General features: G+C 36.3%; 1 protein-coding gene across 1 annotated transcript in view; it reads right to left on the bottom strand.

The window, feature by feature from the left end:
- Positions 1–13,926, bottom strand: part of MCF2 (MCF.2 cell line derived transforming sequence) — a 1,891,050-nt gene that overhangs the window by 1,268,465 nt on the left and 608,659 nt on the right. The window contains exon 4 of the mRNA XM_044057533.1: positions 4,847–4,937. Within this exon, the coding sequence (XP_043913468.1) occupies positions 4,847–4,937 (91 nt within the window). The remainder of the gene's footprint in view (positions 1–4,846; positions 4,938–13,926) is intronic.

Genomic DNA, 13,926 nt, shown 5'->3' with positions numbered 1-13,926 from the left:
GGGAGCCATTAATGAATCCCCAAATGATGTGGATATTCTACAAAAGAGCCTTACAGAAATAGATGCTTGGTGCTAGAGGCATGGGCTCAAGCTTAATGCCAAGAAATGTATAGTTATCCCCTTTGGGAAAAACCATGTACCCATGAATTACCACATAGGTGGCAGTACACTAAACACCGAAAGTGTGATAAGAGACTTAGGTGGACAGTGGTCTCACCTTCGATAACCACATCGCCACAACAGTCAGGAAATCCTTCTATGTGGCACACCTCATCACTAAGGGCTTTTCATCCAGAAAAAAGGAGGTCATTGTCCTACTGTACTCATCCCTCATTAGACCTATTATAGAGTACAACGCCACATTTGGTATGTACCTCACAGGACATCTGCAACAGCTGGAAAGGCTGCAGAAATACCTCACTAAAAGAATCACAGGCCTAAAGCAGATGCCCTATGCTGACCGTCTAAAAAGAACTCCAGCTATACTCTGTGGCATATCGTCTACTCAGAGGCGATCTCTGCTTAACATACAAGGCCATGTCAAACCCCGAGCTGTTGGACATGCTCCACTTAAAGAAATCCCAATCCCTCAGAGCCACACGCTCCAGGGATCTAAACCTTGTCATCACAATGAACAAAACATGATGGAGAGAGAGGTTCCTGACCCAGACACTCCCCATACTCTGGAACAGACTGCCCATACATGTCAAGTAGAGTGCCTCCTTGGCCCTCTTCAAAAGGAACCTTGATGATTGGATGGAAGATAGGAAATTCACCCTGGGGATCACGTCAGTCACCCTGCTAGACAGGGGTCCAGGGAAGTAAATATTTTAGGAAGAAATATCCAGGGAATTGTTATAGTTAGGCTTATATAGGCTCTAGGACCGATAGCCTAGTACAAACCTACGAACCTATGAAATTATACATCGCATACATTGTTATATATCCTATAATGTTTGCAAATGTGAATTGTTTAATATGGTTTGATTATTTTTATGCAAATCTAAGTTTGCCTCTGATACAAGTGATAATTCAGTAAAGGTGTTCAAAAAATAATTATCTGTTAAAATGTAGACTGTAGAGTGCTTACATAATGTATAAAAAAGAAACAGAACGATTAATAATGCCCTAGTTATTATCCATTAAATATTACAAAATATAACTATTCGTTTTTAACGTTCTACAAACCAAAATCTAACTGTACTTCATGTCAAAGAAAGTGATATCTTCCAAAGTTGTCAAATGTAATCAGAATTCTATGATTTACTAGACTGTTTAATTTTAATTTTCCACTTCATTGCCAAAATTATTTTACTTTCTCTTAAAAGACCATTCTAATTTGTAGTGCTTTTTTACTTCTAAACTCATCAAAGATAAACCAAACATGCCTTTCCATGTCAATGGAGTTTTAATACCAAACACCTAATCTTATAAGCTAATAGCATTTTTCCATTTTAACAGGGTAATACCTAAATATACATAAAGGTCAGCAGCTGTTCCCCACATATGCACATCTCCAACATAAATCCTTATTCTTTCCACATTCCCTGAGCAATTATTTGTGTACCATCTGCAAATTATTCTTATCTGTTGATCCCACATCTGGTACCATTTTTTAGACTAGCATTTTCTTTCCCAGATTTCCTGTCATTCAGGCTCATTTTTCCTTTCATATTCTTTACATTATCTCTATACAGTCTTGATCGATTCCTTTCTTTTCTTTTCCCCAAATTGTTGAAATACATATTACTGCTCCTACTTTTCTTTATTTCTTCCACGGGGTAATGCCTTTTTTTCTCAGCTTCCTCAGTGGATGCATAAAAATAGGGCCAGCTCTTTGGGATAAAGGGATAAAGCCTTGACCATATCATAGGCAACCTAAGCTCAATTATCAGCTTCTGAAGAGGGGCAGCTTTGACTCAACACATGGCTGACACTTAATCAGGAGCACTAGATGTTTTCCTAGTGGAGTTTTAGTTGACCAGGATTGTGCTAGCATTAATACATTCACAATAACAACTAGCTGAGCGGAAAGTAATATTTGGAAGTATGCTTCTACTCAGGAGTTGGTGATTACAGGTTTAGAAGAACCTCTTGGGAAGGGATACTCCCACAGAGACAGGGTAGGCTCCTAGGCTAACTCCCTTGACTTTCCTATTAAGTCTCCCTGGGAACTGGAGGGCTGGTGGGGGGGGTCTGGTCAAGAACACGTGGGCTGTAGAGCTCTCACCTTGACTGAAAAGACTCAGCTTCTATTCTGCATGGAATAAATAGACCAAATGAACAAGCAGAGAGGAGCAATCAAAGAAGGTCCTGGGGAGGAAAAACAAGAACAACTGGATATATATGGAATTGCAAATCAACACATGTCTGCTACTGTACCTCTGGCAACCCAAATACAAAACATCAATCAAACTACTTAAATTCCCCTACTAAAGAATTTGATATCTGTTCTCTGTGCTCCCACAAAATTATGCATGTTTTCCTCCAGATTTATTTATGATCATGAACAGATGTTATACTACTTAGGTGTTATTTTACAGTAGTGCAGTAGGTCCAAAACTTCACTTTATATCCCCCTCTGTACATTAATCCTGCCTTCCATTCCTGTAGCCATTGTACAACTCCATGGCAAAATACAGCTGTAAAACATTAGTTTTGTTTTTTCATCCACCCACACATATGTGTCACAGCCCACTTCTGCTGCAACCCTGTGAACAGCCACCACTATTCACAGAGTTTACTAGGCAAGGGAGGAAATTGAAGTAGAGTCATACTTTTAAAAACAAACTGGAACAGTGGAGAAAATAATGAAATGTCCAATTAAAATAATGTGATTCATTAATAGTAAAAACAAAATGAAGTGCTTTTCGCCATTCACTTCACAAAGCCGGAATTAAGGCTTCATCAGTTATGTGACTTCACCATATTCCCTCATTGAATACTTAAAGTCACATGACCACATGATTTTAAAACCCATTTCCTTTTTAAAAAAACATTTTAAATTCATATTCTGATTTAAACCTTTGCCTGTGCATGCATCTAATATTATTTGCCACTTATATCCACAGTACAAGTCATCATCTTTACTACCCCTCTGATGCTTGAGGATACATCCAAAACTACAAAAATGAACTATTTAAACCCTGAACATCTTTGTATGGCCAAACAAAGCACTGAAAACATATTTTCATTTGATAGCATAAATGCATTTATAAATCCTTTTTTCATTTTTTATTAGTACACACTTCAATATAAACCACATAGTTGGACTGGCAGTTATAAACACCTGGAGAGGCATGATAACAGGAAGTTATAAACACCTGGAGAGGCATGATAACAGGAAGTTATAAACACCTGGAGAGGCATGATAACAGGAAGTTATAAACACCTGGAGAGGCATGATAACAGGAAGTTATAAACACCTGGAGAGGCATGATATATCTGTGTATTAGCTCAAGGAGTATATATATCCTCATGTATATACCAAGATGTGATACATGAGTGGCATTTAAAGGTTTCTCTTTTATTTCCTAAGCACTCCCTTTTGTGTTTAAATGTCTTCTTTAGGTTAACACTTTGCTTATTAATAAGCATTAGGGAAAAGCCTACATTTCTAAACACATCAGGATTCCCACTAAGTTTTCTTAACATCACCACTATCAACAGTATAAGTAGGGCTCATAGCTGCATTCCATTCTGTCTTGTTTTCAGGTTCTTGATTGATTTTGTGTAGAAACAAAACCCACTGGATAACCTCTATAAATAAATTTTCTCATTTAGTCGCAGCTTTAGTGTTTTTCTCTTTTCTTCATCTGTAGTTAAGTTATTCATTCTAGTATGCATGCTTCTAGTTACTAGTGGTATTTTGTAACTAAGACATACTTGCAATCTATCTTTGCAAATGTTTTTGTATAAATAAATGATATTCTATCAGTCCAGAGTACAGTTAATATACATTAAAAGTATTCATTTGAACAGCAGTTCCATCTCATACCAAAATATGTGGACTATAAAATGACCATAAAATCTGATTTTACCAATGATTGCACTGCTGTACATACATTTCTTCTCCCAAAAAGCCGTTACTAAATTGGAAAAATTGGGAGTGGAAGTGGCTTCCTTTGCCAACTCTGTCACCTGCTGGTAATATTTTCCTTTAAATAAATAAATAATTATTTCACAAGACTGCAATGCCAAATCCAAGATCAGAAGTAAAACACATAGCCTAGCTCCAGCTCAAGTTATTACAAATAAATTATATATATATATATATATATATATATATACGCAATGAACGCTTTCACTAGGGTGAGCACACTTACAACCAGATACTGCATTCATTTCTCAGGTTGTGTGAATTTAGGGGAGGTGTATCAGGGTTATGGTGGCATACACATGAGAGATGTAGGGAGCTTTCCATGCTAGCAAAGTTATGCCCTCCTAGTCATCATTCCCTCATACTGCTTATTTTATCAGGTGTGTCACTCTACCTGTCAGGATTTGCTTTCCACTTTTTTTTTTTTTTGCATTTCAGCATTACTGTTTTGAGATTGTATAACGTATGCTGGTTGAACATGGTACTGTGCAATGGTTTCATCCAGCCAGTTCATGGCATTCAACAGCAAGTTATTTGGTCTCCCAGTTTAGAAGAAGATGGTATCTGTTTAAATTTTTAAGTAAGTGCCTCCCTAGAAAACTAAAACGAGTTACCCATAATATAATCTCAATACAAAGCTTAGTTTTAATGGTTTGAGGGCAATACTTAAGTAAATGAAGGAAGTGACTTTATTATCTAAACTGCAAAGCTATTTGTAAAACTACAAACATGCAAAAAAATTCTTACTGCAATCCTGGAGAGAGTTGTTTTGACATTCGTCCATGTATCCAATCTTCTGTCAATGACCAAAATGAATTTAACCGCAGAGTCATATTCACTAAACAATGAAAAAGTTACGTGTTTATCATATTATACACATTTTGTAAAGGCAACCTCACATTATATTGCAAAGTTAAATATTTTCTTGAACATTGCTTATTAGAACAATTCAGTTTAGTTTCAGATTAACATAGTCAAGGATTTACTGTGCCATAATACTAAATGTAATTAATGGTTATGATCAACACTTCTTATTTTCATGACAATTCTGTTTTATAGTTTGATGCTTTCTGAAACACAATGGTTCCCAATTACTGAACTGCTACTGACATTTGCCACAGGGGCAGACACACAGGACTGCAAAAGGGTAGATTTTGATAAGTTAGAACACTTTGTGACGGGTATTATGGAAATAAGAATACTGCAAGAGCCAACGGAAGCATAAAGTAAGTAAGAATCGATGCAATTAAACAATTAAACTCTGTACCTGGAGAATAATGAAGTTCCTAGCAAATTACCAGCCCTGCCATGGAACCATCTAAGGGGGTTATAATGAATGCATACAAGAGACAGACACAGATAACATGTCAATGAGGGTGTAAGAAAAAAGTCCACTGAATAAGACAGAAAAAAAAATGCAGTAAAAAACATGTAATAGCCCAAAACAGGAATGAGTATAGGTGGAAGGAACTATAATATTCAAAGGAAAATAAAATAAGGATGGACATGAGGTGAAATTATTCTGGCTCTTTCAATGTTATTTACAAATTAAATGGTAGCACAGCGAAAAAGACCGCATGATACACATACAGCTGTACTCACTGCTTCACTTGAAACACTAGACATTATGTTACATCTTCCATTTCAGAAGCAGAAAAACTACTTTTCAAGAGGTAGATATTTTTAAATAGTATTAATTAAATACCATGCATTTTTATACTGTTCAACTGCTTTCCTTGATCAAATGGAAATTCATGCCTTACAACACATTTATATTTTGTTTGCTGCACTGCTAATCTAAATACTTGCGTTACTTTTTTTTCTTAGGTAGCATTAGATACTAAACAGCTGAATTTTACAAAAGACAATATTGTATTTCAGTTCAAGAATTGTCAGAATGTTCAACTGGCTTATTTAGTAGCCATCTGTATATTGTACAGTTTTGAGATGTGGACACAAACTTGTCAGTAGACTAAGTAACTGATGATGGACATGAAATGCCATTCCTGTTTGAATTTGATGACTGCCTTAGTTGACGCTAACCGATTTTTACTTCAGAACATCTCTCATCATTTCAAGAACATCCCAATTTGAACATATTTCTTGACACTTCTGTGACTTCACATTCTCGTGGGCACAGTTTCCTTTTTCTGTTATAAACATGCTGAGGCATATTCATTTTAGACAAAAGAGGTTGAGGATGGATGGCTGGATCTCCAGTTTCTTCTCAGCACTTTGCTCTCTAAAGGTTTGATAACACATAACCTTAGCTGCTAATGTTTCCTTAAAATAACTAATTCTGACTGTTTCTCATAGCAACTGTGCTGAAATCTTTCCTCATTTCCTTAATTTAAAGAGAAAGAGTTTTAGCATTCTTATTACTGTAGACTCTTTGACCAATTCTTTAGTTAGTATCTCTTACATCTGATTCAGAATATCAGGGCACAAAAAATAACTATATGCAAGTCTTTCCTTTTAGTCTATGACCCAAAAGCAACTGAACAGGCGAAAAACTAACACCTTGCAGTGGAGTAGTCCTATATAACAACTTACATAACAGTCAATTTTACTGTGAATTACAGTCAGTCCTAATCTTACAATACATTCAAACCTTTCAGTCAGTTAGGAGAGTTTGAAAACAGTATATGTGCAGGTTCTGAGAGTAAGAAAAAATTCATACTACTTTTAATAATGAACCTATTCTTTGGAAAAACTGGACTGACATGAGATATACCGTCTACTAAATATTTGTGACACTGCTCAGAATAATTTATTGCTTTTTGAAATAGATAAGGTCAATAAAATAAATTATTTTAATGCCAAAAGAAAATGGTATTGTATTTCTCATATTCATGTTGTCACTAAGATCAAGGTTACATATGTGAATACTATACTACAATGTTTAGAGGGTCAGTTCATACAAGCCTGAAAGTATGATCCAAATCTTTATTCGCACATTCCTACTAAAATATGTAGTCAATTCAATTTGCTAATTTGGACCCCCTTCTTCCTGTATCTCAGCAATGGGAACAAATGTTAAGAAGAGACTTTTCAGACAAAGAAACTAGTCCTTGACCACGTTTCCATGTTATAGGTGCAAACTGTCAAAATGGAGAAAACTGTTCAAATATGTGGGTTTCCTATAGATTTTGGAGGTGAAGCTACTGTTTATATTGTCCTTGGTCAACCATATATCCAGTTAAGCTATATTTATATCATAACTCTCATTGGTGAATGCAGGAAACTTTGTTGTTTGATTAATATATAACAAAAAATGGGGGATGTCATGAGCTTCGCCATCTCACAGGATAAAAATACCATCTAAAAACTGTGTGTAGGATCTACGTGATGCAAAAAAGGGAAGTTAAATAAAAACTTTTTCTGCTATTACATCATGATAATGCTGGCAAAAAGACCCCCACATGCTGCACCCATGGCTACCCCTGCTTGTTGCAAGAACAAGTCACCTCCAAATTTAACAAAATTATTTTTCAGTCCAATCGCCAATAAATTGACATAGACATTAATTTGGTTTTGTGATACATTTTTTCCAACAAAAATTCAGAAAACCATTCCAGCCCTAGGTCATGAGGAATGACCTAATACAAATCCTTGACATTCACAGTAATAAAGATATATATATATATATATATATATATATATATATATATATATATATATATATATATATATATTTAAAGGGAAGATAATTCAATTTTGGTAAGAATTTCCACGAATCACGGCAAACATGTGGCTCCTGGGTGACCAAACATTTTAATCTGGTGTCCAAGAATTTGGCCAAGGAATGGGTGATAGAACCACAGCCATCAATATTTGGTCACATTGTTCTTTATTTTATGTATCTTAGGCAAACCAAACATATGGGGGATCTTAGGATGCATCAGATGTAGTCATCAATCGAAATTTCTTGGTCAGTATTTAATTCACTGAAATTTCTCTTTATCCTATTGTATGTAACATTGCACTCATTCACAGATACCTCCTTGTAGGTGTCAGATCCAAAAATGGAGGTCATTTTCATATTATAGTCACACTCATTCATCACGATCAATCCACCCCTTTATCAGGTTGCATGGTCCTCATTTCTTTGTTGCTTCATAAATCATTTAATCTCACTGTTTCTTCAATAGAAAGATTATTTTTTATAGTACGTTTTTTCTTAGCTTTCAATCCAAGCGTGCCAAGTTATGTATATCCAGCTCTCAGATTTTTTTCAAAACAGTTAATTATAGGGTGAATTGGGAGATTATAAGTGCTGGATATCCTTAATGATTGCATGGCTGATCCCACACTGAAACATTACCATGAAATTAAATTTTCTGGAATGTACCTTAAGATCCACAAGTGTGTTTGTAACATCTATATGCCTATTAGGTACAAACGTTAGACCTTGAGCAAATAAATCCCTGTGGCAAGCATTGATGTTAACAGATGAAAAAGTACAGGCAGTAAAATCATCAGTGGAATTCATCACAGTGGTAACTAGGGCTAGAATACATATAGTAACATCAGAGACTGAACTTAATTCCACTTCTTGTAATTCTGATGCCCATTACGTCTCCTGGCTCCTCTCCAATTTTGTTGCATTGCATTTGAGTTCTGCCTGGGAAGATTCCTGTTGTTCCATTGATTGTTCTGAACAGTTCCTGATCCTTTCTGACCTCCGGAGAACTGAAGCGTTCACATGTCATAAAAAATTATCCTTGTTTTCCTCTTCCAATAAATTATCCATCACATCCCGTCTTAAGGTCGGTTTGCTCATCAACCAATGCATGAGTACTAGCATTGACAATGAATGTGGTAACTCCATGCTTGTGATGGTGGGGGGATGGGGTACATCATCTTTTCTTTATATTCATGTCTATCCCTCTTAAGCTTCATAACTTTCTGGGAACAAATATTTCGGATCTGTTCATCAATGCTCCTAAACATAACAATATGTTCATACTTAAATGATTCATACTGCAAATCATGAATGACTGAATTATTCAAGATTTCTAGATCCACCAGGATTTCATTAATTAATTTATTATTATATCTTACAATCATATCTATATACTCCATCCCATATCTATCAAACATATTCAGGAGTTCATGATGTAAATCAGAGTTAGGTATGAGTCCAGTTGTGAAGTGCTACTTAGGCCATTTGGCACTACACGTCCCTTCATACATTCTTTAAAATGCACATTATCCAGCTGTAATGTTTTTGCTTTCAGTAATTTATAGTCCATTTCAGCCAGCTTTTCTTCAAAATTGTCCTTCCTCCCACCTGAGATTCCACAAACACTTCAGAATGGAACCAGTCACCCAGTAAAGGGGACTGCGACAAAACCTGTCTCCCATGGTTTAAGGAACAGGAAGATTCAATAATAATGTTCAAAGGTAATATATTTGAAGTGTTACCTATATTTGATAGTTCATAGGTTCATAGGTAGGTACTAGGCTATCGGCCCAAGGGCATAAGTAAGCCTAGCCAACAAGATTCCCTGGCTTACGCCACCCAGGAAAGTTAAGTTCCTGTCCCCTGTCGAGCAGAGCCACAGAAGTGATCCCCGGGGTGTATTTCCTATTTCCCATCCACTCATCAAGGTTTTTCTTGAAGAGTGCTAATGAGGAACTTTGCTTGACATAGATGGGTAGCTTGTTCCAGAGTATAAGAAGTCTCTGGGACAGGAATCTATCCCTCTAGCATGTCCTGTTTATTGTGGTGACAAGGTTTAGGTCCTTAGAGCATGTAGCTCAGAGGGATTGGGATTTCTTTAGGTGTAGCATGTCCAACAGCTCTGGGTTTAACATAGCTTTATATGTTAGGCAGAGATCTCCTCGGAGTAGGCGATATGCTACAGAGTAAAGCTGGAGTTTTTTGAGACAGTCAGTGTAGGGCATCTGTTTGAGTCCAGTAATCCTATTTGTGAGGTACTTCTGTGGCCTTTCCAGCTGCTGCAGATGTCTTGTGAGGTACATTCCAAATGGGGCGTTGTACTCTATCATGGGTCTAATGAGTGCCGAGTAGAGGGGAACAATGATCTTTTTTCCTGGATGAGAACCCTTTTGTGATGAGGTGTGCCACATAGAAGGATTTCCTGACTGCTGTGGTGATATGATTATCAAACGAGAGACTACTAATCACCTGGGTCCCAAGGTCTATTATCACACATTTGGCATTAAGCAGACTGCTCATGGGTACAGAGTTTTTACCAAAGGGGATGACAATGCACTTTCTGGCATCATTTGGGAACTCGACTATGGCTCCTAGATTGCAGTCATCTGTGAACTTCCTTAGCCAGAGGCCTTCTGTGTTAGCCTGTACTTCAGAGAAGTAGATACCAAACAGGAGAGGTCCCAGGACTGAACCCTGTGGTACTCCACTTGTCACTGGTTTGAAGTCAGATTTGGAGTATGCAACTTTTACAGTGTGGGTTCTGTCAGTGAGCCAGTTGGCAACTCATCTTGTGACATAGGGATTTATACCTAGTTTAATGAGTTTAGCTGTAATTCTAGAATGGGGGATGGTGTTGAAAGCTTTGGCGAGGTCAAGATAGGCTGTGTGAACCAACTTATACTCGTCTACGGCTTTGGTGACTGCCTCAAAAAAGTTGATCAGGTTCAAGAGGCATGATCTGCATTTCACAAACCTGAACTGGGTGGGGTCCAGAGTTTGGAGGTTACTAATGTCTTTGTTTATGAGTTCCATGATGATACATTCCATGGCCTTGCAGACCAGGCTTGTCAGGCTACTAGGGCGATAGTTCCCAGGATCAGTGGTGGCTCCCCCCTTTGTGGAGTATGATAATTGTTGCTGTGTGCCATCCGGTGGGCACAAAGCTTGACGTGAGACTATGATTGAACATGGTGCTTAGGTGGGAAGCCAGTTGGTTCTGAAGTTCATGTAAAACGCAGCCTGGGATGTTGTCCGGTCTCATGGATGCTGTGTTTTTGGCTTTACAGAGTGCAGCTTTTACCTGCATAGATGTGATTACAGGGACTCTGCATTCTTCCTGTATAAATATGGGCCCTTTAGGGGGTGAGAGGTGGGTAACGTTACTACTGAACCTATCTGCCAGGATGTTGGCAATATCAGTTGGTTCTGTAATTTTCAGTGAAGCAACAATGGTGCTACTGCCAAAGGCAAACGACACACAACGATACCACACCAAAGAAAATTTATTACATAAAGCTTTCGGGTCTACACCCTTCATCAGTATAAAGCAATAACATTACTACAGCATTTAAATAGGAGAAATCATACAATCACACGCTTCAGCCCATCCCACTACTTAATAATCAGCTAAATCTTAAAAAGACAGCACATCAAATAAAATCATGTTAAAATTAAAATGCTGTCTGCCTATAACATTATGAAATATAGAACTTAATTAATGCATAAATATATAAAAAAATGCATAATAATATACTATCATACTAAAAATACCAAACAATTAAAAATATATTACACATATCTATTATATACTATATTTTAGAATGTGTAAATGCATATATGCAAACACATATACAACCATGCATCCACCAACAAATATATACATATACATACATGTACATATGTACACACTCTTATAAAAAGCACACATTTAATAAACATGCATAAATATATAATTTCATAACCTTTCCCTTTGCCTCTTCATCAATAAAGGCTTTAGGCTGACAGCATTGTTTAGACCAGGAGACACATCTGCCTGAAGCCTAATAATCCATTCTAATTCTTTTAACTCTAAACAGTTATTTATATCTCCCTTCCTTAGACTAATATCTACTACAGCCAATACTCTAAATCTAAAAACATGCTTTTCCCCTTTGTCCATAATATGTTTACTCAAAGCGTTTGTCAATATTTTTCTCCTAATCTCTGATTTATGCTCAACTATTCTCTCTTTTAACTTTCTAATGGTTTTGCCCACGTAGAAAGATGCACATAGTGTGCACATAGCCAAATAAACCACCCTTTCCTCATTACAAGCTGTCATTGTCATTACTGTGAAAACGTCACCATTAGTGGGGTGCTTAAAAGTATTCTCTCCTTCATATAAATCATTACAACAAGAGCAGTTATAGCATTTCCTTGTGCCCATTACCCTATCTACAATCCTAGTTTTTATTCAGAAATCTTTATTACATAATTTCCGCTTTAATGTTTTAGCACTTCTAAATCCAAAGCTAGGCTTATCCCCCACAATAGACCTTACTTCAAGCATAGCTAATAAAATTGGCCAGTTCTTCTCTATTATAGTGCTCACGCTACGTGTATTCAAATTATAAGTCGTTAACTGACTTCACATCCTTATGTGGGCTATCTCTATACACTGTCATACCTCCCAGTAAAACTGGTTTAAATTTGGTCTGCCTCTCCCCCTTCACTTCCTCAATTGCTTTATTAATAAGCTGTTTCGAATAACCACTCTTCTCAAACTCTTGGGCCATAATTTCAACCTGTTCAATAAATGTAGTTTCATCTGTATTTAGCTTACTTAATCTAATAAACTGCGCTTTCAGAACTCCTCTAAATATATGGGGGGCATGCATGCTGTCTTTACCTATATATCTCGACGCATCAACTTCTTTTCTATACACTTTTGACTCAAATTTGTTATTATTCTTAAACAGAGTTACATCCAGAAAGTTAATACTATGATAGCATGCCTCCATTTTAAATTTTAGAAAGTCAGTCGACTCATTTAGATATTGTATATAACTTTCTAACTCTGAATGGGAGCCCTTCCATAATAAAAAACAATCGTCCACAAATCTTTTATAAAATACCACTTTTTCATTAAGATGATTGTTTTTGTTTAATATCACTTCTTTCTCCCATTCATATAACACCAAACTGGTATAGGTGTTTGCAACTGGTGTGCCCATTGCAACACCAGTAAGTTGCAAGAACAGCTTCCCATCAAAAATAAAGACATTATGTGTTAAAACCACCTCCAAAAGAGCACATATGGTTACAATCTCCCTTCCATACATTCTCACTTCACTGTTCAAAAAATTCCGTATTGCATTAATTCCATAAACATTAGGTATAACTGTGAACAATGAGGTAATATCTAGAGTGACCATGATGCATTCATCTACATTACAATCCAATTGCCATACATAAAGACTATTCAAAAAATCACTTGTATCCTTTAATACAGTATTACAAATTCGTATATATTGCCCCAACACATTTTGAAGATATTTTGAAATATGTTCTGTTATCCATCCACCACCTGAGACAATAGGTCTCAGGGGTGGATCGACAACATCTTTATGTATTTTTGGAATACCATAAATTTGAGGTATTCTCGGACAAGGAACACTCAAATAATTGAACAGTTCTAAGCTCAAATCATTTACTAATTGTAATTCATAAACAGCCATGTTCACCTCAGCAATTACTTTTTGTACTTCCGTATATGAAACTCTTTTAAAAGTACAAACGTCATTCAGCATTTCACTAATAGAAATCCTTCTCCATGACAACAACTGCTCCCCCTTTATCCGCTTGTTTAATTATTATATTGTCATTAGTTTGCAATTCTTTTAATGCTGAATTCACTAACTATGTTGTATTATATGCTCTCCTGTTAGCTACATTTCCTTTATAATATAAACGTAACTCACGTTCAACAATATTAGAAAAAGCAATTAATACAGGACATAAAATAGGCATAAACACACTCAACTTTCTACACATAGGTGCATGAGCCTCATCATTTTTAAAGATGAGTTTAAGACTAACATTACGCAAAAACAATTTTAAATCTAATACTGCTTGAACTACATTGTCCCTCATATTGGGAATA

Source organism: Protopterus annectens, chromosome 15.part0 (genome assembly GCF_019279795.1).
Source record: "Protopterus annectens isolate FY-2018-M chromosome 15.part0, PAN1.0, whole genome shotgun sequence".
NCBI lineage: Eukaryota > Metazoa > Chordata > Ceratodontiformes > Protopteridae > Protopterus > Protopterus annectens.
Note: the sequence above shows the minus strand (reverse complement) of the source record. Positions and strands in the feature narration are given on the sequence as shown.